At 39.8% G+C, this 23,868-nt stretch overlaps 1 protein-coding gene across 1 annotated transcript in view; it reads right to left on the minus strand.

Annotated features, from left to right (window-relative positions):
* Positions 1-1,852: 1,852 nt before the first annotated feature.
* Positions 1,853-23,868, minus strand: part of LOC127811692 (uncharacterized) — a 59,890-nt gene continuing 37,874 nt past the window's right edge. Inside the window, exons 5-9 of the mRNA XM_052351795.1 lie at positions 23,608-23,716; positions 3,605-3,693; positions 3,460-3,524; positions 3,281-3,359; positions 1,853-2,356 (exon numbers count right to left, since the gene is read on the minus strand). Coding sequence (XP_052207755.1) covers positions 2,192-2,356; positions 3,281-3,359; positions 3,460-3,524; positions 3,605-3,693; positions 23,608-23,716 — 507 coding nt within the window. The 3' untranslated portion in view covers positions 1,853-2,191. The remainder of the gene's footprint in view (positions 2,357-3,280; positions 3,360-3,459; positions 3,525-3,604; positions 3,694-23,607; positions 23,717-23,868) is intronic.

Here is a 23,868-nt window from a genome sequence, read left to right on the forward strand (position 1 = left end):
AGCTAACTCACTTATAGGCTCGTGAGCTTGCTCAAGTAGAGGTTCGCGAGTTGGCTTGTAAATAGGCTTGTTTAAAAATACATTAATAAAATTATTTATAATTTTACAAAAATATATTTAACATAAAATTATAAAACTTTACTTTATTATAATAATAATATCATAATAAGAATGTGTTAATAAAAAGATTTGTTGACTTAAAAATTAATCAATTAATGTATGAGTTTAATAAAATAATTATTATTTTAATCGAGTAAGGAAATGTTCAGTTGAGTAACAATCGATAAATATTGTACTCTACTGATTTTTTTTAATCAAGTAAAACCTAAACATTTAAGTAATTAATCGATTATATACTTGTGTTACTTGAATATATGATGAAATAACATTAATTGAATAACCAAATAGTTAATTCTTCTACCACATGAAACAAAACAAAGTATGTGATTCTTGGAAGCTTTTGATGTGTTGGTATTTTGTAGGTTGATATATGTGATTTGATATATAACTATGATTACTAATTAATATTATAATTTCAAATTACAGGTTAATATTTACAACAGCTGCTGTAATTTTAATTATGTTTATATTTTGAAAATAACTAGATAAGTAATTTGATTATCTTTTTGTACGATAAATGATATTATACTTATTGTAATTTGTGAAATTATTATTACTTAATTATCATGTCAATGTTATATTTGTTGATTATCAAGTTGAGTTCATTTAAATATATTTGTTGATTATCATATTGATATTTATTTTTATTGTACATTAATTTATTAGATTTTCTTAAGTAAAATTTTGATAAATTCCAGCCCGAGCCCGAGCTCGAGTTGGGGCTCGCTCAAGCCTAAGTCGAGCTCGAGTTCGGGCTATTCCAATCAAGCTCAAGCTCAAGCTCAAGCCAATCTTTCAGGCTCGACTCAAACTCGAGCTTGAACTTGAGCTTGTGATAAAATTCGTTGAGCACAGCCGATCTAAGCAAAACTCAGCTCGACTTGGCTCATTTGCACCCCTACACACGACGGCTTCAACGGGCTACTTCCACTCTTCTCCTCTCCTGCCTTTGCCAAGACCACCACCTCATTTTTATAATCTTTTTTTCTTCTTACTTTATCTCTTCTTCTCATTATCTTTCGATTTCTTCCCTTTGTTGATTAAAATTAATTTTATAATATTAATCTTCACATAATAATATTAATTTAAAAATTAATATTATTAATTACTTTATAATATCTTCTTTAAAACCCAATTAATTACATTTGTGTCCTTTGCTCCTTTTCTTACAAAAGAAATTTAAATTGTACAAATTCCACACAAACTCACACTTTAAATAAAAAAAATAGTACCAACTTAAAACTGAAATTATATAAATACATAAATATATATAATTAAGCTCTATCAATATCAATATACACCCTAAATATCTACATAAACTTATTTGACGTGTGTGTGTCTCATGTTCACAGGGCAATGAAGTCACTATTAGAGTGGCAATAACATAGCCTAGAAGATCTTTCCAGACCGTATCTCGTCAACTTCCAAAGCCTTGCAGGGCCAAGTACTTCAGATCTCTACAGTCTGGAGAGAGGAAAGAGATTTAAAGCTGTTAAGGAGCTTAAGCCTAAGCTCCCTGTGACCGAGAAAAAACACTAAGCCAAATACCCCCATAAAGCACATAAATAAATTTAAGGACAATTTAATTACATCAACTATCTAGCCACCCTAATTCAACTGTTAGTTTGTACTATTGTTCCAAATGAAAATACGACACAGGAGTGAAATGATAATCATATGCTGGACATAAGTTTCTGAAACAAAGTGGTAATGCTATTTGACAAGATTAGGGTAAAATGCTAATACAATGAAAAACACTCACTTCCATGTATAAAAGCCAGTACAGTTGATGTTGGAACCACCCAACAAGACCACATCAATTCAAATCCTATTCCTACTCCTAGTGAAATATAACTAAATCAAACAAATATTCTTTCTTTTTTCTGTAAATAAATCAAACAAAGCACCCTCAAAAGTAGAGGTTGCTTGCCATGTTTTTATCCCATGATTCTGGTGAAGAGATCCTTACTTTGATCACTATTAACCATTCGAATGTGCCATTGAAGCCCTAAGCATAGTTGGGTTGCTGCTTCTAAAGCATTACTGTGCCTTCCAGCAGGCAATTGAAGTCTTAAGATCCAGTTGCACTATGATCCAAACCTAAAGCTTCTCTGGGTTTCTTTCTCTGCTTACGCTTCTTCTGCTTTTGCTTGAGTCTAACGAAATCTTTGACACTTTTCTCCCACTCTTTCCTGTTTTTCTGATAAAGCAGCATTGCGGCACGAGCATCTTCTACCTGAAACACAAATCAGTAAAACATTACAGAGTAGGGATCAATAAATCCTCTGCAAAGTAGTTAAAAGTGAAATAATAATGAATCAGGACCCAAAGCCTGAACATTCCTTATTTCAGTTAAATTGCACAACTTATTATGACACAAAACAATAAGAAAAGTAAACAAGCTTGCTAAATATGAGAGCAAGTCCAATTTGTGTGAATGATAGGATAAATAATATGTAAGACAACAGAGGATTAAATCAACAAACTATAACTAGGTAATAAGGTAGCACCAATTCTGAGGAAGAGAGAACTTCATCACAGTATAGTGATACTAAAAGTGAAATGCATAACAAAAGGAAGTTTGCACGATGCCCCCTGGGGGTACCCAGGGGCTTAGATTGCACTCTCCTAATAAGAGACTCAAGTTAAGGGTCCCATCAAGCCTACCCAAGAGAGAGAGAGAGAGCAACCAAGATGGGTGTGAGGCCTCAATTTACATATACTGAGGTAGCAGAAACACAAGCAAGTTTCTCGTATAACAGACTGTGCAGCCCATAAGAGGAGAATGACGACTGAGGGTTTTGAGACAACCCATCTTGATTGGATTTTTGGTGAAAGGGCTTGGTGAGTTGTACAGAAGCTAAGTAACCTTAACAAAAGGCTCCAATGGTAAAGAATTTTGTACTCCTTTATGTCCAAAGCCAACATAAGGTCAACTTGTAATAAAAAATACAAGATTTATCCAGTAAAAACCCACTAAACCTTGGACAAGTCCAGGCTCAAGATTGGTCATGCCATCGGAATTTGGCTTCACCTATGCCAAATGCTAGGTCATCAGACATGCATGCTGCTTTGACATTATAACAAATGGAGAAAATTGCTGCAATGAACATGCTGAAAAATAAGGAAAACAGGGACCACAGAATGACAAGGAACTAACAGGGCAATGCTCTCCACTTTGTATCTTTACACAAAGAAATTCTGTTGCAAGATGCCGAAGTGCCCTGCTGTGCCCTTCTCTACTTCATCAACCACAAGTTAACAAGAAAGATCAATGCTAATGATGAATCAACAAAGAGATAGTGGAGATTATAATTAAGCCCAGGGATGAAAACACACTTCAGAAATGGTTGATATTCAGAGGTATCCCGCATATCCTTCTTTGGATGGCTTAATAGCAATGCCTGTAAAGGAAATTCACTCTGATCACTCTTTTGATATGTCATGTATTTCACATACAAAACTGGGGAAACAGATATGTAACCTTAAGGTCATTGCGCAAGGCATGGCCAACAAGAATTCTTCCCTTGATAAACTCTGCCACTTTCTTCTGAACAACATGGAATTCCTTTGCTGCAGATGATGGAAGGGTGAATAAGATGCTACACTTTTAGATAAAACATTTCTTATAGATGGCATTCCTTAAGAATCAATGCATACAATGTTGTAAAAACTGTCGCTATTTCAGGCAAACATTTCTTAAACCAGGTGCTACTTAGCTCTTAAGTTATATCTTCTAAAGTCCAGACTAACAACATATCAACCTGATTTGAATAAAGTAAATTGGTCACACTGTATATGTTACAAAGCTAATATCAAACAGATCATCAATATAGAGTTAAACCAGCAGACCACAAATAAAAACTACAACATTAAGGAATTCAAACATTTCTTATACCAGGTGCTACTTAACTAAGTTATATATCTTCTAGAGTCCAGACTAACAACATATCAACTTGATTTGAATAAAGTAAATTGGTCACACTGTATATGTTACAAAGCTAACCTCAAATAGAAGTACAATAATAAAGGATGTCCCTAATGCATGAGGTTCCTCGCTTTGCGAGAGTCAAGGGAGGGTTATTTTTGTACACAGCCTTACAACTGTTTTGCAACGAAGCTGTTTCCACAACTCAGATCCTTCTAAGTCACAAAGGATCTACATTACTATTGCTAGCAAGCCACCCTCAAATATAAAGTACAATAACCAGTTAGCAAAATCCAACTTGAGAAATCCAAAGATAAATTGTTCATTTATCTTCAACCAAAGTTGTGGTGGTGGCATCCCAAGTTTGTGAAGACCAGAACAACCAGTTCTTTTCTGATTAGAGGCCCAGGGGAGGCCTGCAAAGATAAATATTTTCTAGCTTTATATGTCACTTTCACATTGTCAACCATGCATAACCCAAACCAAAGATGCAACAGAGTGAAGCTTTCTCGAAATTACTAATTCTCCACATGCAATTTATGGTCTGGTCGTTTTACATAAAAGGCTCATTGCACAAGGCTCCAGGTTTGCATTCTAATTATTACAACAACATATCAAGTCTTAATCCCACTACATAAATTCTAACTCACCAACCATTTCTATCTGTAGCCATATCTTCTTTTTTCTAAATACTTCTTTTATTCCATCCACTCTCCTAGCAAGAGATTCTATTATCTTAATTGTGTCTATTTTATATTCAATAGGTGTCACTTAGACCTTATTATGAATAATATCATTATTAATTATATCTTTTCTCATATGGCTGCACATCCAGTGTAACATCCCCACCTCCATTACTCATATTTTGAGCATCTTGGTTCCTTATTGACAAACATGTCCTCCCATGTGTTAGGTCATCAGATCTGACAGGTAAATTCTCTGCTAATTGAGAGAATTTAGGGCAGAAATTAGGAGGAAATTGAAGAGAGAATTGGAGAAGGAGAAAGAGCAGAATCTGGCAAGCAGGCGGGTGGGCGCGCGCGCGCGTGAGAGAGAGAGAGACAGACAGACAGACAAACAGAATGTTCCTCAAAAATATACTTCGATGCCTCCTTCATTCCGTTGGATTAGTTTTTATACTAATCGAACATAGGCGGTTAAATTGGCGCAAATGAGGTTGTCAATTCTGCCAATTCAAATGTACAGCTTCTAATAGCTTGCTATAGTACAACTTCTATAACTACAAAGCGTACAAGTATTAAGTTCCTGACAATTTTTCCCCCCTTAAAATTTCTTGTCCTCAAAGAAATGGAGAGAAGACGGGCAGCTAGAGGGAACTAAGTGAGCAAATCTGGAAGATATTCCCAAGTATTGTTATTAGGATGGCGATGTGTCCATTGAACCAAAACATGTGTTAAAGGAGATCCATGTCTGTATATCACCCTTTTGTCCACAATTAAGGCAGGTTCCACTGTAGGAGGAGCACCAGATGCAAATGAGGGCAAAGTAGGACTAACCGGCTGTGTTCCCATTGATTTTTTAAGCAATGAAAAATGGAATACCGGATGAATTTGAGTCTCAAGAGGCAGCTGGAGTTTGTAAGCCACAGTCCCAAACTTAGCCAAAATGCGAAAAGGGCCACGAAATTTAGGACTTGAACTTGGAAACCTGCCAGTGAGAAGGAGCCCCATTGATGGGAGTGTTTCAACTTAAGATAAACCATATCTCCTTCACAAACTCCCTTTCACTCCGTTTCCGGTCCGCAAACTATTTCATCTTATTTTGAACAGTTGCTAATTCCCTTCATGCCAACTATAACATATCTTGTCGCTGCTGCAAATAAGTGTCAATAGCAACTACTGATGTTGGTCCCAAAATGGCAGGTAGAAGGGGAGTGTCACAAGCCTAAGGGCATAACTGTAATAAGCCTAGAAGAGCATAGCTGTAATTGTAATAAACATACAATAGCATGAGTACTAGCGGTCACTGCTTAGGAGAATTGTACCTAGTCGGTTACGCTAATAAACTGAGGGTGATAGCCTATAAAATGCACTGTAAAAGAGGATGGGAACTATCAATGAAAGCATTCGGTTCTTTCCCTCTCTTTCTTTCTCCGTCTCTTCTTTCAAATTCTCCCTCCCTTTCTTCTCTAAATCTCCGACTCTCTTAGAATTGACCAAGTCTCTGATTCGAGACTTGACAATTGGTATCAGAGCTAGCGATCCTCAGCGGCGTTCTGCAAGTGGAGGCATGGTGAATTGTGAGCAATTGGTGGTGGAAGGAACGAGACTCAAACAATTGGAGTCGAGAATGGAAGCGCTGGAGTTTGGAATGACGCAGACACACGAAGCTATCACTCAAAGCAGGGAAGATGTAGCTGCAATCAGAGAAGGGATGCGGGAGGAATTGGCGACCTCTCATGAGGAGATGCAACGGGAATTGGAGAGACATAGGGACAAGATGGATCAGTTTGGCCAAAGGATCAACAACATGTTCAACATGCTATCGTCCCTACCACAATTTCACTTGCCTCCGGAATTTCCCCCTTGATTAGGAGCTAGACCAAATTCAAACGAATTTGGCATACTTATGAGGCCTCCAGGGGAAACAGAGTCAGAGGGGGTACAAGGAATGGAGCCAGACCTTCAAGTAAGGGATTTTAATTCCCAATCTAGTAATCACACACCAATGCCAGGCCAAGGTGGTGGATCCATCAATGTGAACGTTTTTTTCAATACTACAATGTGGCTGAACCACAACGAATTACCTTGGCAACAACTTATATCAATGATACGGCTGGTTCTTGGTTCCAAGGGTGGTTCAGGTCCAAAGGGCCTGGGGTGAGATGGATCGACTTTGCAAAAGAATTGTGTAGGAGATCTAGAGAAAAGAATATGGCGGGTGTAATAGAAGAGTTCAATAAACTCAAACAAGAGGGGGCTATAACAGAGTATCTGGAAAGGTTTGAGGAGTTAGGAGCCTTAATGTGGAATATTGAGCAATACTTTGTGTCCAGCTTTATTAGTGGACTTAAAGACGAGTTGAGATCAATGGTTAAGATAATGATGCCAACCATTGTTAGATAGGCAGCAGAGAAGGCCCGACTACAGGAATTGACGTTGGAAGTGATTTACAAAAGAAACAGGGCTCCCTCTCGAATGGTTCCCCTGATTAGTTTACCTCCTAGTGGAAACACTAGGGAGGTGGGAGCAGCAACGACTTCAGGCCTGCCAAGAGGAAATCAATAGGCCCTGACCATCAGAAACCCCACTATGGAGCAGAAGAGGCAGATGAGGTTGTGTTACAAATGTGGAGACCCTTACAACCCCAACCATTAGTGCCGAAGGCAACTATTGAACATGGAAGGAGGTGAGGAGAAGATAGTCGGGGAAGAGCAAGAGGATAGTGAAGAGATGGTGGAAGAGACCCCTCAACATGACCCTGTTTATGAAAAGGGGAGCGGGGGGGGAGGGGGGGTGAATTTCATTTCATGCAAAGGACTTGGGGCAAAATCATTAAAGTGGAAGGTTGAGTAGGGAAGAGAAAGATCATGGTACTGATTGACAGTGGTAGCACTCATAGCTTCCTCAACGAAGCAACTACCACTGAATTAGGGTGCACCCTCATGGATATGTTATGATCCTAGGGCTTAACCTAGGATCAGTTTGGGAATCGAAAGAATCCGATTCAGCTAAAGCCAAGAACAAAAGGAAATTAAGGAGGAAATTGGAAGAATGAGGGAGAGATTAGAAGAAGTATTAGGGGGATTAGAAGAACAGAAAAGAGGGAGATGAAAATCAAGAAAGGGGAGAGAATTTGGAAGAGGAGAAAAACATATTCAATTCATTAATTTCTTGGATAACAAAACAAACCATTACAGCAATCTTTTATAGGCATATTTGCCTTCTAACAGCCTAGCACATGCTCCCATGTGCTTCTAACCACTTGCTAAAATATCCCTAACAAACTATTTTATCCTATTACAATAATACCCTTTTATTGTTCATAGGGTCATGACAATTCCCCCCTCCTTAAGAGAGTTCTTGTTCCCAAGAACTTGCAACAAGTAGTCATGTCTCTTCATCCAATTCCTGCCTTTTCCATTTGGTTCATCCTTCTTTCCTTCTTCCTCCTTCTAGGTCTCTTCTTCTTCATTTTTAGGTTCTCAATTGAAACAAAAATGATAATCATTGCAGACAAGGCTGCATCTTCCTCCAAAAAGTAACATACTATTTCCCTTAGGTTTGTAATAGCTACCAAATTAAGGTTGCTAGTACTCATAGTCTGGGGATCCAATATAATGCCAAAACCTGTCAAAGTGTCCACATCAAATGCCTTCAATGAATTTAGCCGCTCCTTGTCGCAGGTAGCAGCTGAAATCTGCAACCCTACAGCCTTCAAATGCCGATCATTCTGAAACTCTAACCGACCAGCTACCACATATGTTCCCCTCTTCTTATCATCTCCAAAATTAGCAACAATATGGTGGCATTGTTTAGGATCAGCAAGTCTTCCTTCTACTGGGGTTGTCTCCCTCTTATCGTTTGATAAAAATCCCTCCACGTTATCTAATCCTTCAGCCTTCAATTGTTGTTGCTCCTTAACCTCAAAATTTACAGCAACATTGTGGCACATTTTAGGATCAGTTCTACACACCTTCACAACATTGGAAGATATTTCAGCTTCAAGTAGGCCATCTTCATAGCAATTCTGCTTCTGGTTCCGCCTTTCCTTCACTTCTGATTCATGCTCCAACTCTTCCATAAAATGATCAATGCTCCTTGCTTCCTTGTTTGCTCTTTCTTTCAGCTTCTCCTCCTGCTGCTCCATTCCAAGGAATTCCTCCTTGTTAAAGCTTCCATGATAATCATCAAAATATTCCACTGGAAAGTTGTAATGATACTTCTTAATAAGTATCATTGCAAACTCTTGTAGCTTCTCGCGGAACATTCGACCGAATTCCTTGCACTCTTCATCAAACCCACTGCTAGTTCCTTTGTCCAATTGGCTGATCCCCTTCTTATGTTCCTTGTTGTTGCCAACTGAAAATGCAGCCTTCTTTGGCTGCCATTGAGGCTCCATTCCCACTAAAAATGCAGCCTTCTTTGGCTGCCATTGATGCTCCATTCCAACTGAAAATGAAGAATTCTTCTGCTGCAACTGAGACTCCAATGGTCTCAGATATGCACTGCTACCCATGGCTGAATTTTCACCAACAACATACTTCGATGGTGAAGGAATAGGAGTTCTATACATTCTGGATCCAACCCCTTTGCAAGCTAATCGGTTCTGAATTTGAATTGCCTCAAACTACACGGAATTACCGTCGGAAGCACCGGCCTACTCTCCTCCAAAAATTAGACGAAAATTCTGATCACTGGACCCTTACAACCATGAAGATAACCTGGCTCTGCTGCGCCTACCCGTTCACAATCACTTGGCCTCGAATTCGCTTCAGCTTATGGCAAGTCAGTCGCAGCACCTGCAAGCACCAGTCGGAAGCCTCACTGTCTGTCCACTCCAGTCACAATCACCACTATCACCCTCCCAAATCAGGTTGGAGTCGCTGGTGGCGCTCGCCAATAAACACCGAGGCCCTAGAAATTGTTGGAACTCCAGAATTCGTTGGAATTAGCTGTTGGGAGTTGTTGTATTCACAACCAAGAAGCGTGGGTCACTGAACTACAGTGACCTAACTTAGATCAACTCCACTTATGCCTCCAATCCTCGCCCAATCGAATTGAACCCACAGAATTCCGAACGAGATGGCCGATCAAAACTGCAACACCATAGCCGCACTTGTAGGAAGCTTATCGGTCTGGGTTGGAATGGTCTTCCAACCTGGTCGCAACTCGCTGGGCCGTCCGCTTCACCTCCAACGGACTCACTCTCGCCTTGGACAATCGCCCCTCTGGTCACCCACTCCAGTCACGACCTCCTGGCCGTCCGCGTCAACCTTCGACAGACTGTTGCCTCTAGAATCGTCTGGGCTGCTCGCCTTCCTTGAGCGAATGCGATGCAACCAACGAAATTATGCAGAATTGAGAATTCGGTGGTTGCAGTAGCTTACGACTTGGCTTCCAAGTCCGTTGAAGCTGCGTTCCCTTCCACTTCGAGCAAGACTCACTGAAATTCGTGGCCAAGCGTCAATGGTCGGCTTCGTCTTCAAGACTCGAACACACTTTCGGAATTCTCAAGCCGAGAGTCACTCCTCTGTCGGACTCACAGGAAGCTGAATTCGCTTAGCTTTGCTTCATCGTTCGGACAAGTCAGATCGGAATGACTGAAATGGTCTCCTCGTTTGATCGATGCTAATCTGGCTTGCTGAAAATCACTCGAGGCTTTGCTTCGATCACACCTTCCTTCTCGCTATCAACTCACAATCAAAGAGACTTCAATATTACCAGTGGAGTTCCCACCCAATCACCGACCACTGGTTGGAATTCACCTGAATTCTTGAATCGGTCTTGATTCCTTTCGAATGCTTGCACTCGCCTATCACATCGTAACCAAGGAAACTCGTTGGAGTCCTTGTATTCAGCTGGAATCACTTAACAGGAAGAACCGCCGAGAAACGGTGGCTCTAATACCAATTTGTCATGATCCTAGGGCTTAACCTAGGATCAGTATGGGAATCGGAAGAATCCGATTCAGCTAAAGCCAAGAACAGAAGGAAAGTAAGGAGGAAATTGGAAGAATGAGGGAGAGATTAGAAGAAGTATTAGGGGGATTAGAAGAACAGAAAAGAGGGAGATGAAAATCAAGAAAGGGGAGAGAATTTGGAAGAGGAGAAAAACATATTCAATTCATTAATTTCTTGGTTAACAAAGCAAACCATTACAGCAATCTTTTATAGGCATATTTGCCTTCTAACAGCCTAGCACATGCTCCCATGTGCTTCTAACCACTTGCTAAAATATCCCTAACAAACTATTTTATCCTATTACAATAATACCCTTTTATTGTTCATAGGGTCATGACAGGATATTACTCCCTTATCAGTAACAATAGCCAACGAAAGCAAGATGTACAACCATTATAAAAGTGTGGGGTTCAAATGGCTGAAGCAAGGGGAGGAGTTCTCTACAGACTTGAGAATTCTGGAGCTAGGAGGCTGTGATATAGTCCTAGGAGTGGATTGGATGAGGACAGTAAGTCCTCTGACCTTCGACTTCAATCACTCTTTATCTGAAAGGGAAAAAGTTGATATTAAGTGGTAGCCTAGATGCAGGAGAGTGTAAGGTGATCACGGGCAAAAGGCTACAAAGGTTGTTATCTAAGGGGAAGGGGCAGATCTCTCAGATGTTTTCTATCCGAGCCATGGAGATGGATGAGGGAGAACAAAAAGGCCCTCCAATCACTGACATCTTTGCAAAGGTAACTTACCCTACTGAATTACATCCGTAACTCTTAGAATTCAAAGACCTATTTGTTGAATCACACACACTGCCCCCAAACCGACTTTTCAACCATTCCATACCCTTGAAGCCCGACTCAGAGCCAGTCAATATCCGAGCCTACCATTACCCTTGTTACCAAAAGGCTGAAATTGAAAATCAAGTAAAAAGCATGCCCAGTGCTTCAATCATTCAGCCTAGCCAGAGTCCCTTTGCATCTCCCGTACTTCTTGTCAAAAAGAAGGACAGCACCTGGCGTTTTTGCATAGATTACAGACAACTAAATGACCTCACTGTGAAAAATAAATTTCCTATTCCCTTGATTGAAGACTTGCTCAATTAATTAAATGGGGTTGTCACCTTCACTAAACTTGACCTACGTGTAAGGCATCATCAAATTAGGATGAACCCTACAGATATACAAAAAATGGCCTCTAGAACCCACTAAGGCCTCTATGAGTTCCGGGTGATGCCATTTGGGCTCACCAATGCCCTAGTCACTTTCCAGCCCCTAATGAACCATCTATTTGCCCCCTACTTGAGGAAATTTATATTGGTATTATTTGATGACATTTTGGTCTACAACCCCAACCTCAAACAACACCTAATCCACCTTAAAACCACTTTTGAAATCCTGAAAGCCAACCAATTATGTGTGAAACCCTCAAAGTGCTCCTTTGCAAAGAGTGAGGTGGAATACCTAGGGCATATTATCTCGAGTCAGGGAGTCAGTACAAACCCCAAGAAAATCACAACTATGCTGGAATGGTCTAGGCCTTCATCTATAAGGGAGTTAAGGGGATTCCTAGGGCTAATTGGGTATTATAGAAGGTTTATACAATATTATGGGGTAATCAGTAAGCCCTTGACCAAGTTACTCAAGAAAGACAACTTCAAATGGAATCCCCAAGCGGAGGCTGCTTTCATTATACTCAAAAGGGCAATGACACAAGCCCCGGTTCTGGCCCTACCTGATTTCTCTAAGCCCTTCGTGATTGAGGCAGATGCATGTGACATTGGGGTGGGACCAGTGTTGGTACAGGAAGGGAGACCCTTAGCCTACACTAGTCAGGCACTAGCTGCTAAGCATCGGGGACTGAGTGTGTATGAAAAGGAACTACTAGCCATGATCATAGCCATCAACAAGTGGAGACACTACCTAGAGGAAACTCCATTCATCATAAGGACAAACCATGAAAGTCTAAGACACCTTCTCCAGTAGAGATTGCACACACAGCTACAAAGAAAAGGGGTTTCAAAATTATTGGGTTTGGATTATGTGATATAGTATAGAAAGAGCAAAGAAAATATAGTGGCATATGCCTTATCGAAAAGAGAAGAAGAAGGGGCGTGTGAAGCCATTATAGCTGTGGTACCCGATTGGGTCAAAGATGTAACTGAGAGCTATGATAAATCCGAATGGATTAAATCCCTACAAGCTCAACTAGCAGTCAGGCATACCAATGAATAGGGGTACCGTATCTCCAATGGTCTAATCAGATTTAAAGGCAAATTGGTTGTGGGGGATGACAGAGAATTGAAATCCAAGATATTGTAGGCACTACATAGCTCTCCTCTAAGAGGGCACTCAAGGGTCAAAGCTACCTACTATAGAGTCAGACAGATGTTCTTTTGGCCAAGGCTTAAAAAAGTGGTGATGGATTTTGTGGCAGCCTGCATGACATGCTAAAGATGCAAGCATGAACAAGTGGCTTACCCGAGGTTGTTACAACCACTGGCTATACCAAAGCAGGCATGGGAGGAGATCTCCATGGACTTTATTGAGGGCCTACCCAAGTCTGAAGGCAAGAATGTGATCTTGGTAGTGGTTGACAGGCTGACGAAGTTTGCTCACTTCATCAGCCTCACACATCCCTTCACAGCCTAGGAAATTGCTCGAGTGTTCCTTGATATGGTGGCTAAGGTGCATGGGATCCCTAAATCCATTGTTTCAAATCGAGACAAAGTATTTACAAGGCATTTCTGGCAGGAGCTATTCAATAGCCTAGGGGTGGGGCTGCATATGTCGTCTGCATACCAACTTGAGTCAGATGGGCAGACCGAGAGAGTCAACTAGTGCTTGGAGTCCTATTTGAGATGTATGTGTTTTGCAAGGCCTAAGAGTTGGGGAAGGTGGCTATCCCTAGCACAATGGTGGTATAACACGAGCTACCATAGTTCAATCAAGAAGACCCCTTTCGAGGCTCTATTCGGATATAAGACATCAATATTGCCCGCTATGATTGACTTCCCAGAGACACAAACGAATGCGGCAGAATACTTGAAAAGCAAAAAGGAGATGCTTTCTATACTCAAGAAAGAGTTGGCTATAGCTAATAACAGAATGAAACAAAATGCTAATCGCAGGAGTGATAGAAATTTCAACGTGGGAGATCGGGTCTTTTTAAAGGTAAGAAGATTCTTGCAGCACTCTTTTTCTGCCACAACCCCATCCAAACTCAGCCCAAAGTATTTTGGACCTTTTCCCATAACTAAACGGGTGGGTAAAGTGGCGTACAAACTACAGTTGCCTACGGGCTTGGAATGCCACTCGGTATTTCATGTCTCTCTTTTGAAGAAGTATGTGGAGCCTAATGTGTTATTGTTAGCCCTAACCTACTGCCAGTGAATGAAGACGCAAAAGTAGAACACCACTTGGGAATACCTACCACAGTTGCTAAAGCAATTTCCACGAGCTGCTCAATTACTTACCGCTTAGGAGAATTGTACCTAGTCAGTTACACTAATAAACCGAGGGTCATAGCCTATAAAAGGCATTGTAAAAGAGGATGGGAACTATCAATGAAAGCATTCAATTCTTTCCCTCTAAAAATTCTTTCCCTCTCTTTCTTTCTCCCTTTCTTCTTTCAAATTCTCCCTCCCTTTCTTCTCTAAATCTCCAACTCTCAGAATTGTCCAAGTCTCTGATTCGAGACTTGACAAGGAGGCTTATAACCATATAAAGCTTCAAAAAGGGACATTTTAATGGAGTTATGGTAGCAAGAATTGTACCACCATTGAGCCAAAGAAAGCCATTCATGCCAAACCCATAGTTGTAGAAAACAAAAACAACAGAGGTAGATTTCCAAACATTGGTTGACCCTTTCTGTTTGTCCGTCAGATTCTAGGTGATAAGCACTAAACATATGCAATTGGGAAAATGGGAAAATTTAGTGAATTGGTCCACCACCACCAGAATACAATCTTTGCCCTCTGGTTTAAGCAGTCCTTCCACATAATTCATAGATATATTTGTCCAAGCCTGTACAGGCGTCGCCAATGGCTGTAATAATCCAGTGATTGCCACTATGCTTACAGTGTTGACAAACATCACAAGCCAACACAAAATCCATCACATTTTTCTTTAAATGTGGCCAATAAAACAACTGTTTCACCTTATGATATGTATTTCTAATTCTTCAATGTCCTCCCAAAGGTGATCCATGCAATGATTGCAGAATTTTATCATTGAGTTGATCACAATCCCCTATCACCAAACGACCATGGAACAGAATTAAACCATTAACCAATGTATAACCTGGTCTACTATAAGAATCAATAATCAATTGCTCCAGTAGGTCCCTAGACCAGTCAGCTAGCTCATAACTAGCTGTCACCTCCTGCAACCAGTCAGGAACAATGGTAGTAATGGCAGCATTGGTCCCTTCTTCAAAACGTCAGGACAAAGCATCAACAGCCAAGCTCTCCTTTCCCCTTCTATATTGGACTAGTATAATGGAGGCCCAACAACTTAGTCATCCCCTTCTTTTGTAACTATGTAGTTTTTGCTGTAATAAGTATTTTAAACTTTTATGATCAGTTTGTATAATAAACTGACTGCCCTCCAAATAGTGTCTCCACTTGGCCACAGCTATTAAAATAGCCAACAATTCCTTACAATAAATGCTTAACCTCATATGTTTAGGAGCTAAAGCTTGGCTTATAAAAGCTATTGGTCCTCCTTCCTGCATAAGTATAGCCCCCACTCCTAGATTACTTGCATCAGTCTCCAACACAAAAGGTTTATTAAAATCTAGTAGAGCCAGCATTGAAGCTTTACTCATAACTGTTTTCAATTTCACAAAAGCTTCTTTTTCCCCAAGATTCCAATTAAAATTGTCCTCTAGCAATTATGTCAAAGGCTTACTGATAATACCATAATATTTAACAAATCTCTTGTAATATTCAGTTAACCCCAAAAATTCCCTTACAACCTTTACATTGGTAGGTCTTGGCCAAGAAAGCATTGCAGCCACCTTCTTAGGGTCAATACTCGCCCCTTGATCAGAGATAATATGCCCCCAAATATTCCACCTGCCTTAAGCACACTTAGACTCAAAAATGAAATCTCGTAGATAGGACTCAAAAATTTGGGCCATGAGGGCTTGAAAAGTGGGTGGAGGATTAGTTAGCCCAAAAGGCATAACTTTAAACTCATAAAGACCTTGATGGGTACAAAAGGCTATTTTAGGAATGTCTTCCGGTCTCATCCTAATTTGATGATAATTGGATCGTAAATCAAGGCATGTTTGAGTTCATCCAAAAGGCCTTCAATAATAGGAATGGTAAACTTGTCTTTGACTGTTATGGCATTTAATTAACGATAACCTATGCAAAATCGCCAAGAGCCATCTTTCTTTTTGACAAGTAACACTGGTGAGGCAAAAGGGCTATGGCTGGGTTGGATGATGATGGATTTTTGTAACATGTCTTTAACTAATTTCTCAATTTTGATTTTTTGAATTGGTGGATAACGGTAAGACTGAATATTGATGGGTTCAAAATTAGGTTTAAGTGGAATAGCATGATCAAGAAACCTTTAAGGTGGTAAGGATGTAGGTTCTACAAAGAGGTCCTCATACTCAACTAAAAGCATGTGTAAAGAGTCAAGTTCATGTAATTTGCAGGATTTCTCCTGCAATCCCTCCATTTCTTCAATGGCTTCTATAGAGAATAACTGTGTTACTTGTTGTTCTTCAACATCTTCTGCAGCCTTTTCCTTGTGATCATCTTGCATTAGCCCTTGTCTAGGCTGCCTGCAAGAGTCATCTTCCTCCCATCTTTCTCAAAGATGACTTCCAATTTGTAGAAGTCAAAGCTGATTGGACTAATTGTTTTCATCCAATCCACTCCCAATACTATATCATAGCCACCAAGTTTTAACAACCTCAAATCGGCTGCAAATCTCTTCCCTTGCATTTCCCACTAAAAGTCAATACAGGTAAACTTGCTAAGCACCTTACTGCCATTAGCCAGTCACTGACAAGAGTTGAGTGCTTGTAAGCCAACAACCTAAATTCTGGGCTGTATTTCATCCAAGAAACTATGGTGTCACGACCCCAAGGAACCCTAAGAATATATTAGTAATACATGTCATGTATTTTCCTTATTAGTTGCATTTTCTATTGTTGTTGTTGTTAGCATCTTCAATGGTAAGCCTATAAATAGGCTTGAGTAGTTAGAGGAAGTCAGCTAATGAAAGAATTGAATTTCATTTTCCCTCTCTCAATCTCCCTCCATATTCTCTCTCTCTCTCTCTCTCTCTCTCTCTCTCTAAATCTTCTCCAACTCCTACTATTTTTTCCTCTCTTTCAGTCTAATCTCCCTCCACATCTTCCAAATTCCCTTCATAAACCCTAGCCAAACCCTAGGGTCATATCATTTGGTATCAGAGCCGATAATTCTCGGCGGTGATCTGAAAGTTTTTAGCAGTAACCAAGGCGATTTAGTGCAACTAAGCCTGGAGAAATTCCGGTGAATTGTAGGCGAAGCCGATTCCGTATTTCGATCCAACTTGAATTTTGAAGGCGCAGCAAACGGAGCAGCATCAGGTGGTAACGGCCAAGCTCAAGCAATTCTTGTTCCGCTCTTGAAGGTGAAGCGGGACAGGGGAGTTCCGACAGAGACTCTAAGAAGATTGCAGCGGAGCCAGTGATTTCAAAGCTAGTGGTCGATGATTGGGCAAGTGGACGCAAGCTTGGGGAGATTACAAGTGATTACCATAAGAATCCAAGCGAGTTGGAATCCGCAACGAATTTGATACAGAACAGGAGGATCGGATCTGCATGCGCGGCCATATGCAATTGATTTTAGTGACAAACTCAGACTTGATAGGAAGAGGAGTTACGCAGCGAAGTTGCTTCAGAAGCGAGATAGTGGACGGTGATTGGGTGGCCGAGCAATTCCGACTCCGAGAGTTGGAGGACGACTTGGTCGTGTGAATTGAGGAACGTTGCAAACGAGCAGACCGGTCGATTCTAAATTGGAAAACGATTTGGTCAGACAGATCAAACTGTGATTCCAACGAGTTCATAAAGGTCAGGCTCGTATTGTGGAGGTGCAAGCGGACTGCTGAAGTAGGCGTATTAGGAGTAGCCGATTCTCGGCTACTGCATCGTAACAGGAGACGATATTGATAGGGTAGTTATTCTTGCAATTCTGGCAAATTCAAGCAATTCAACAAAGAAGAATCAGACTCGAAGATTGGTCTCGGTGGTGATTATTGGAGATTGTTCCAGAATCAAAGATTCAAGAAGATTATATAGAACGATTGATGGAAGATGGATTTTCGAGGCTGTTGATCATTCTAAAAAGAGGAACTATCAGCCTTAAAAGAAGCTAAGGCGGAGGTTTCTGGTGTACTTGGAAGCTCACATGGTCACTCAAGCATGACAAATAGAGGTGGAATTGGTGTTGTCAGAAGCCCGGGATTTAGTAGCAACAATAATGGAGTTGGTGGTTTTATTCCTAGCATTCTGCAAACTGTTGTAGCAATGAGTAACCGTAGTGCGGTTCCAGGACTTGGAGTGTCACCAATTCTGGGAAATGCTGGTCCTCAAATAACCAGTTCAATGGGAAATATGGTAGGTGGGGGAAGCATCGGGAGAAGCATGAGTTCTGGTGGAGGATTATCTATGCCTGGTCTTGCTTCTCGCCTAAATTTAGTTGCCAACAGTGGCTCTGGAAATTTAAGTGTTCAAAGCCCTAACAGACTAATCAATGGTGGACTTCAACAAGCTTCTCCGCAGGTGATTGCTATGTTAGGAAACTCCTATCCAACTGCTGGTGGGCCATTATCTCAGAACCATGTCCAGCTAACCAGCCATCCCAGTTCTGCTGGAGGGTCTCAAGGACAATTGGGTTCATTTTGTAAACAAGGCCTTGGAGTTAGTACCATTGTTCAACAAAACCAAGAGTTCAGCATCCAGAATGAAGATTTTCTGGCTTTACCGGGATTCAAAGGTGACAATGCTGGTTATGCCATGAACTTGTACCAAAAAGAACAGCTTCATGATAAAAGAGGAACTGAGGAAACTGGGGAAAATGATGTACAATCATGGGAGAAAAGTTGCGCTAACTTCAAGCAAACACTGGATCGAATGGATGAAATGCTGGTTCGGCTTGCTAGGATGTATCGGGTCAGTATTTCAACTGAAATGGAGGTTAATTGGACTGAGTTTATGGAGGGTCGAGATGACCAGTTTGGAGAGAAGTTAATGACTGAAGCGATTGATGAATTTCACAAACTTAAACAGGTTGGATCGGTGATGGAGTATCAGGACAGGTTTGAAAAATTAAAGTCTTTGATGTTGACCTTGCAACTTGCCTTAACGGAGAGATACTTTGTCTCCAATTTTATTAGAGGTCTGAAGGGTGAATTGAGATCATTGGTTAAGATGATGATGCCTGCAACTGTGAAACAAGCGGTTGAGAAAGCAAGGGATCAAGAATGCGCCTTGGAAGCCATATTTAGAAAGAATGAACTACAGCCTAACAGATCTATTGAGAGCAGCCAACAGATTGAAGGAGCCTCTATGGCTACAAATCAGGTCGAACATGAATCTGAGGAAAACTTGGAGTCGGACCAGCCAATTGTAACAAAAAAATCCAGCAAGGTGGTAGGTGGGAATCACAGTTTATATGTGCAGGAAGTAAGAGATACCCCAATGAAGGAGACCTCTACTAAAGATGAGGAAGGAGCAGATGCTGGGGAGATGGTGGAGGAATTTTTTGTGGAGAGAAACGAGGCTCTTGCTGCTTTGCTTGTTTATATTTCCGTGGGAGAGTGGCAGCATCGAATCAGGTTTTGGCTTGCAAAGCAGTTCAAATTACTCTCTACTGTTGGAGAGGATAGGGTGGAAGGTGTGACTGATCAACTAGAATTAATTTTGAGAGCAACAAGGAATGGGTGGATGGATGAAATAGGTGTTGCAACAAATCCTAATACTGCTGTTTTTGGAGAAAAAGACATGGAAAGGCAAAAGAAAATGAGAATACGAGATAAGTACAAGAAAAGGCGAAGAAGAAACCACATTGTTAAGGCTGGAATCGACTGAGGAATGGGGTCAACAGCTGCCAATTCTTGGGGACAAGAATTGTTTGAAGGGGTAGGGATTGTCACGACCCCAAGGAACCCTAAGAATATATTAGTAATACATGTCATGTATTTTCCTTATTAGTTGCATTTTCTATTGTTGCTGTTAGCATCTTCAATGGTAAGCCTATAAATAGGCTTAAGTAGTTAGAGGAAGTCAGCTAATGAAAGAATTGAATTTCATTTTCCCTCTCTCAATCTCCCTCCATTCTCTCTCTAAATCTTCTCCAACTCCTACTATTTTTTCCTCTCTTTCAGTCTAATCTCCCTCCATATCTTCCAAATTCCCTTCATAAACCCTAGCCAAACCCTAGGGTCATATCATATGGGTGCTTCCACTGTCAATCAGCACCATTAGTTTATGTTGTGAGCCTTTCCTTCTACCTTAATGATCTTGCTGTTTGCTAATCCTCTTAAAGCGTGCAGTGATATTTCTCCATTATCTTCTTCAATTTCAGTTGCAGCCACTGGAATTTTCTCCATTTCCTCTATTCTTCTTCTCCTTCCAACAATAACAATTGTCTTTTACATTGATGTCCCACTATGTATTTCTCTCCACACTTATAACACAAACCGGCTTGCCTACATTGTTCCACATTACCAAATTTTCCTCCTGACAGGTTGATTTGAAGTAACAGTTGGATAAACCATTAAATTCCTTTAATTCTGGTTGTTTTTGGCGGCTTCTCAGCTAGATCCATGATTCACTGCCACTCGATGATTTCCATGTTGACTAGAATATGAATTTGTCCCCCTCATATGAATTCTCTGCTTCTTCATTAGAGCTTCGACAGTAAGCTCCTGTAACCTAGCACTTTCAGCTGCCTGTTTTACAGTCTTCAGCTGTAACATCTTAACCGTAGGCCTCAATTCCTCACTCAAGCCACTAATAAAACTTGAGACGAAATATGCCTCAAAGAGGAAAGGATTAGGTTCAGCATTAAAGACTTAAGCTCCTCAAACTTCACCTAATAATTCTGGATAAAATCCTCCTGCCTCAATTTATTGAATTCCTCCACAACATCTGTCATGTTTCTATCACCAAATCTTTCACAAAAATCCTCCACAAAATCTGTCATATCTCGTAACTGGATCCATCCTTGAAACCAAGCATCTGTAACATAATTCAAATAAGCAAAGACTAAAGTAAATCTCTACTGATCCAGAATATTATACAAGGTAAAAAAACTTTTACCATTGCCTAATCCACCACCTAGGATTTCAGCGGTCAAACATTGGTATTTCCAGCTTTGGCAATGGAAAGTAAGGCTGATTAGATGCAGCGTATATCTCCTGCCTCCTTTCTACCACTCTTTCGACTACATTTTTTCCAATTACAGCAGGTTCAATTTCTAGCTCCAAAAAACCAGTCGTCCTATGCGTTGTTCCATTTCCTTGTAGGATTGGATCAGATCGTTCCTTAAGGAGGAAAATCAGTTGGAAGACTAACCTGAGGCAATTTGGAAAACATTAGCATGAATCCTTTAATCCGTCCATGGAAGCCTCAAATTTTCTGTCCAACGCCAGAATTGCATCATGATTTCAGCTGGATCCAGCTTCCAGTGAGTCTACTCGAGCTCGGGGATCAGAAACAATTGCATTCACTTGTTGCAATTGAGCCTCGAATTGCTTCATCCGAGTTCCATCAGCCGTGGAAAATTTCCAAAAGAAGCTGAATTGGTGACCTAGGACTTGCTCTGATACCAAAATGTCAAGTCCTCAGATCTGACAGGTAAATTCTCTACTAGGGCAGAAATTAGGAGGAAATTGAAGACAGAACCAGAGAAGGAGAAAGAGCAGAATCTGGCGAGAGAGAGAGAGAGAATCGTGAGAGAAAGACAGAATGTTCCTTGAAAATATACTTCAATGTCTCCATTCCGTTGGATTAGTTTTTATACTAATCCAACATAGGCAGTTAAATTGGTGCCAATGAGGCTGCCAATTCTGCCAATTCAAATGTACAACTTCTATAACTACCAAGCATACAAGTATTAAGTTCCTGACACCATGTAACAAAGTTGATCTTATAGCTGTCCTACAAAATTTTTCTTTTTGACTTTAATACAATTGTAATATCACGTAAAACGCCAAATGCAGTTTTCTAGCCTTAATTCTATTGGTAACATTCTCATTAAATCTCTCCATCTCTTTGAATGATTGATCTAAGATCTCTAAACTGATTTTTTCTTGGGATGGCCTGATCTTCAAGTCTTACAATAACATCATCCACCCTTGTATTTTCACTAAACTTATAATCCATATATTCAGTTGTCAATCTTCTCAACTTAAAACCTTTTAGATTCTAAAGTACTCCTCTACATCTTGAGCTTAATATTTACACCCTTTTTTATCTACAAATAGCATACACCAAGGTACCTCTCTACCAACATGTGTTTAGTGAGTTAATTCATTACTAAGGAAAGGAGGTAAGGGTTTAATGTAGATCCTTGATGTAACCCAATTGTAATTAAAAAAGCCTCAATATTTCCTCCACATATTTAGACATTTTTTTTCCATAAGAAATTTGGGTTCCTGTATTTGCTAGGACCCTCCATAAGACTTCTCTAGGGACTTTATTATGACCTTTTTCTAAGTCTAAACACCATATGTAAATCTTTGTTCATCTCTAGATCTTTCCATCAAGCACCTTAGCAAGAATATAGCTTCCATTGTTGACCAACCATGCATGAAAGCAAATTCGTTTGTAGACACCTTTGTTTCTTTTCTTTAACCTTTGTACAATTGATCTCTGCCAAAGTTTCATATTATAACTTGCTAGCTTGATTACTCTGTAATATCCACCACTTCGAATATCTCCTTTGTTCTTATAAATAGGAAAAGGAGGTAGTAGGTTCATAATCTTAGCCCCGCTTTATTCGGTGAGTCCAACTCATGTCACTCAAAACCACACATCACTGGTTTGAGTGAGCACTAGTTATCATCACACCATTACAATTTAACTGCAGTACCTAAATTGTTCTATAATTCTCAATATTGATAATAAGTATGTATTAAAATAAATTTTACAAAATGTGCATATTAATCCAGGATGACGTACTCTAGAGAACTTCACTTAGAATATTGAGAATTCTAGACAGGTCTTGAATTATTCTGGATTGATAAAGTCTCCTACTTTCAATTTTCGCACCTAGTTGGACAGATTCTTTAATACATATATATAACAACAGTGGTAACAGATAATTATATTCATATTGAATTCATGAATGCTGGATTCTTTTCTTCCTCTACCTTTTCCTGATTATGTATTATATCCTTGTCCTCTTTTTACTTTCTTTGATCTCTTCTAGTTTTTTCTGATTTATATCCCCTCATCCCTCTTCATCTGTTACATCAAAGAGCGCATGAATAAAAGAAGATATGCGAGCTAAGAATCATTAGTCCAAATAGATTTTCAACGACTTGTTATCCCTCAGTTTAAGACCCAATTTCTAGTTTTTGATATCGTAGAGTTCCTACAAAACATGCATACACAATCATTTTGCACAATCACATTGCAGAGAAGTATTTACATTTAACATGACAAAAAATGCAGGATCATTAAATGTGTAATTGGAAAGGAAATAAATAAAGGGTCAATCATTTTGTAAGTTCTCAAAAGAGAACAGCTCTTTATTTCATCATACTATCAGTTCGACAACAGCTCACTGTAGAAGAGAACTTGAAATATCAAAAACTTCCAACTAGCGACAACAATTTTTTGTTTCTAAAATTTTTTCATTCGAAAGGATATAGATTGGAGAACATGCATAAATAAAGATATGTCTCACCTTTCTTTAAGTCCCGAGGTCTAATGCCACTAATTTTTGTTCGGAAATCGACAACACGGTCTATTGGCCGAACATACTCATCATATATGACACTTCCCCACTTGTTAACCTGTCACAAACTGAATTATATTTAATAATATTATAGTAAACATAACAAAATAAAAAGAGAATGGTAAAACCAATCACATGCAATAGAAACATAAAGTTGCCAAATATCTGGAGAAAACCAATTCATGCACAAGGTATTTAAGGGCTCATCTG

The sequence above is a fragment of the Diospyros lotus genome, chromosome 10, assembly GCF_014633365.1.
Source record: "Diospyros lotus cultivar Yz01 chromosome 10, ASM1463336v1, whole genome shotgun sequence".
Taxonomy (NCBI): Eukaryota; Viridiplantae; Streptophyta; class Magnoliopsida; order Ericales; family Ebenaceae; genus Diospyros; species Diospyros lotus.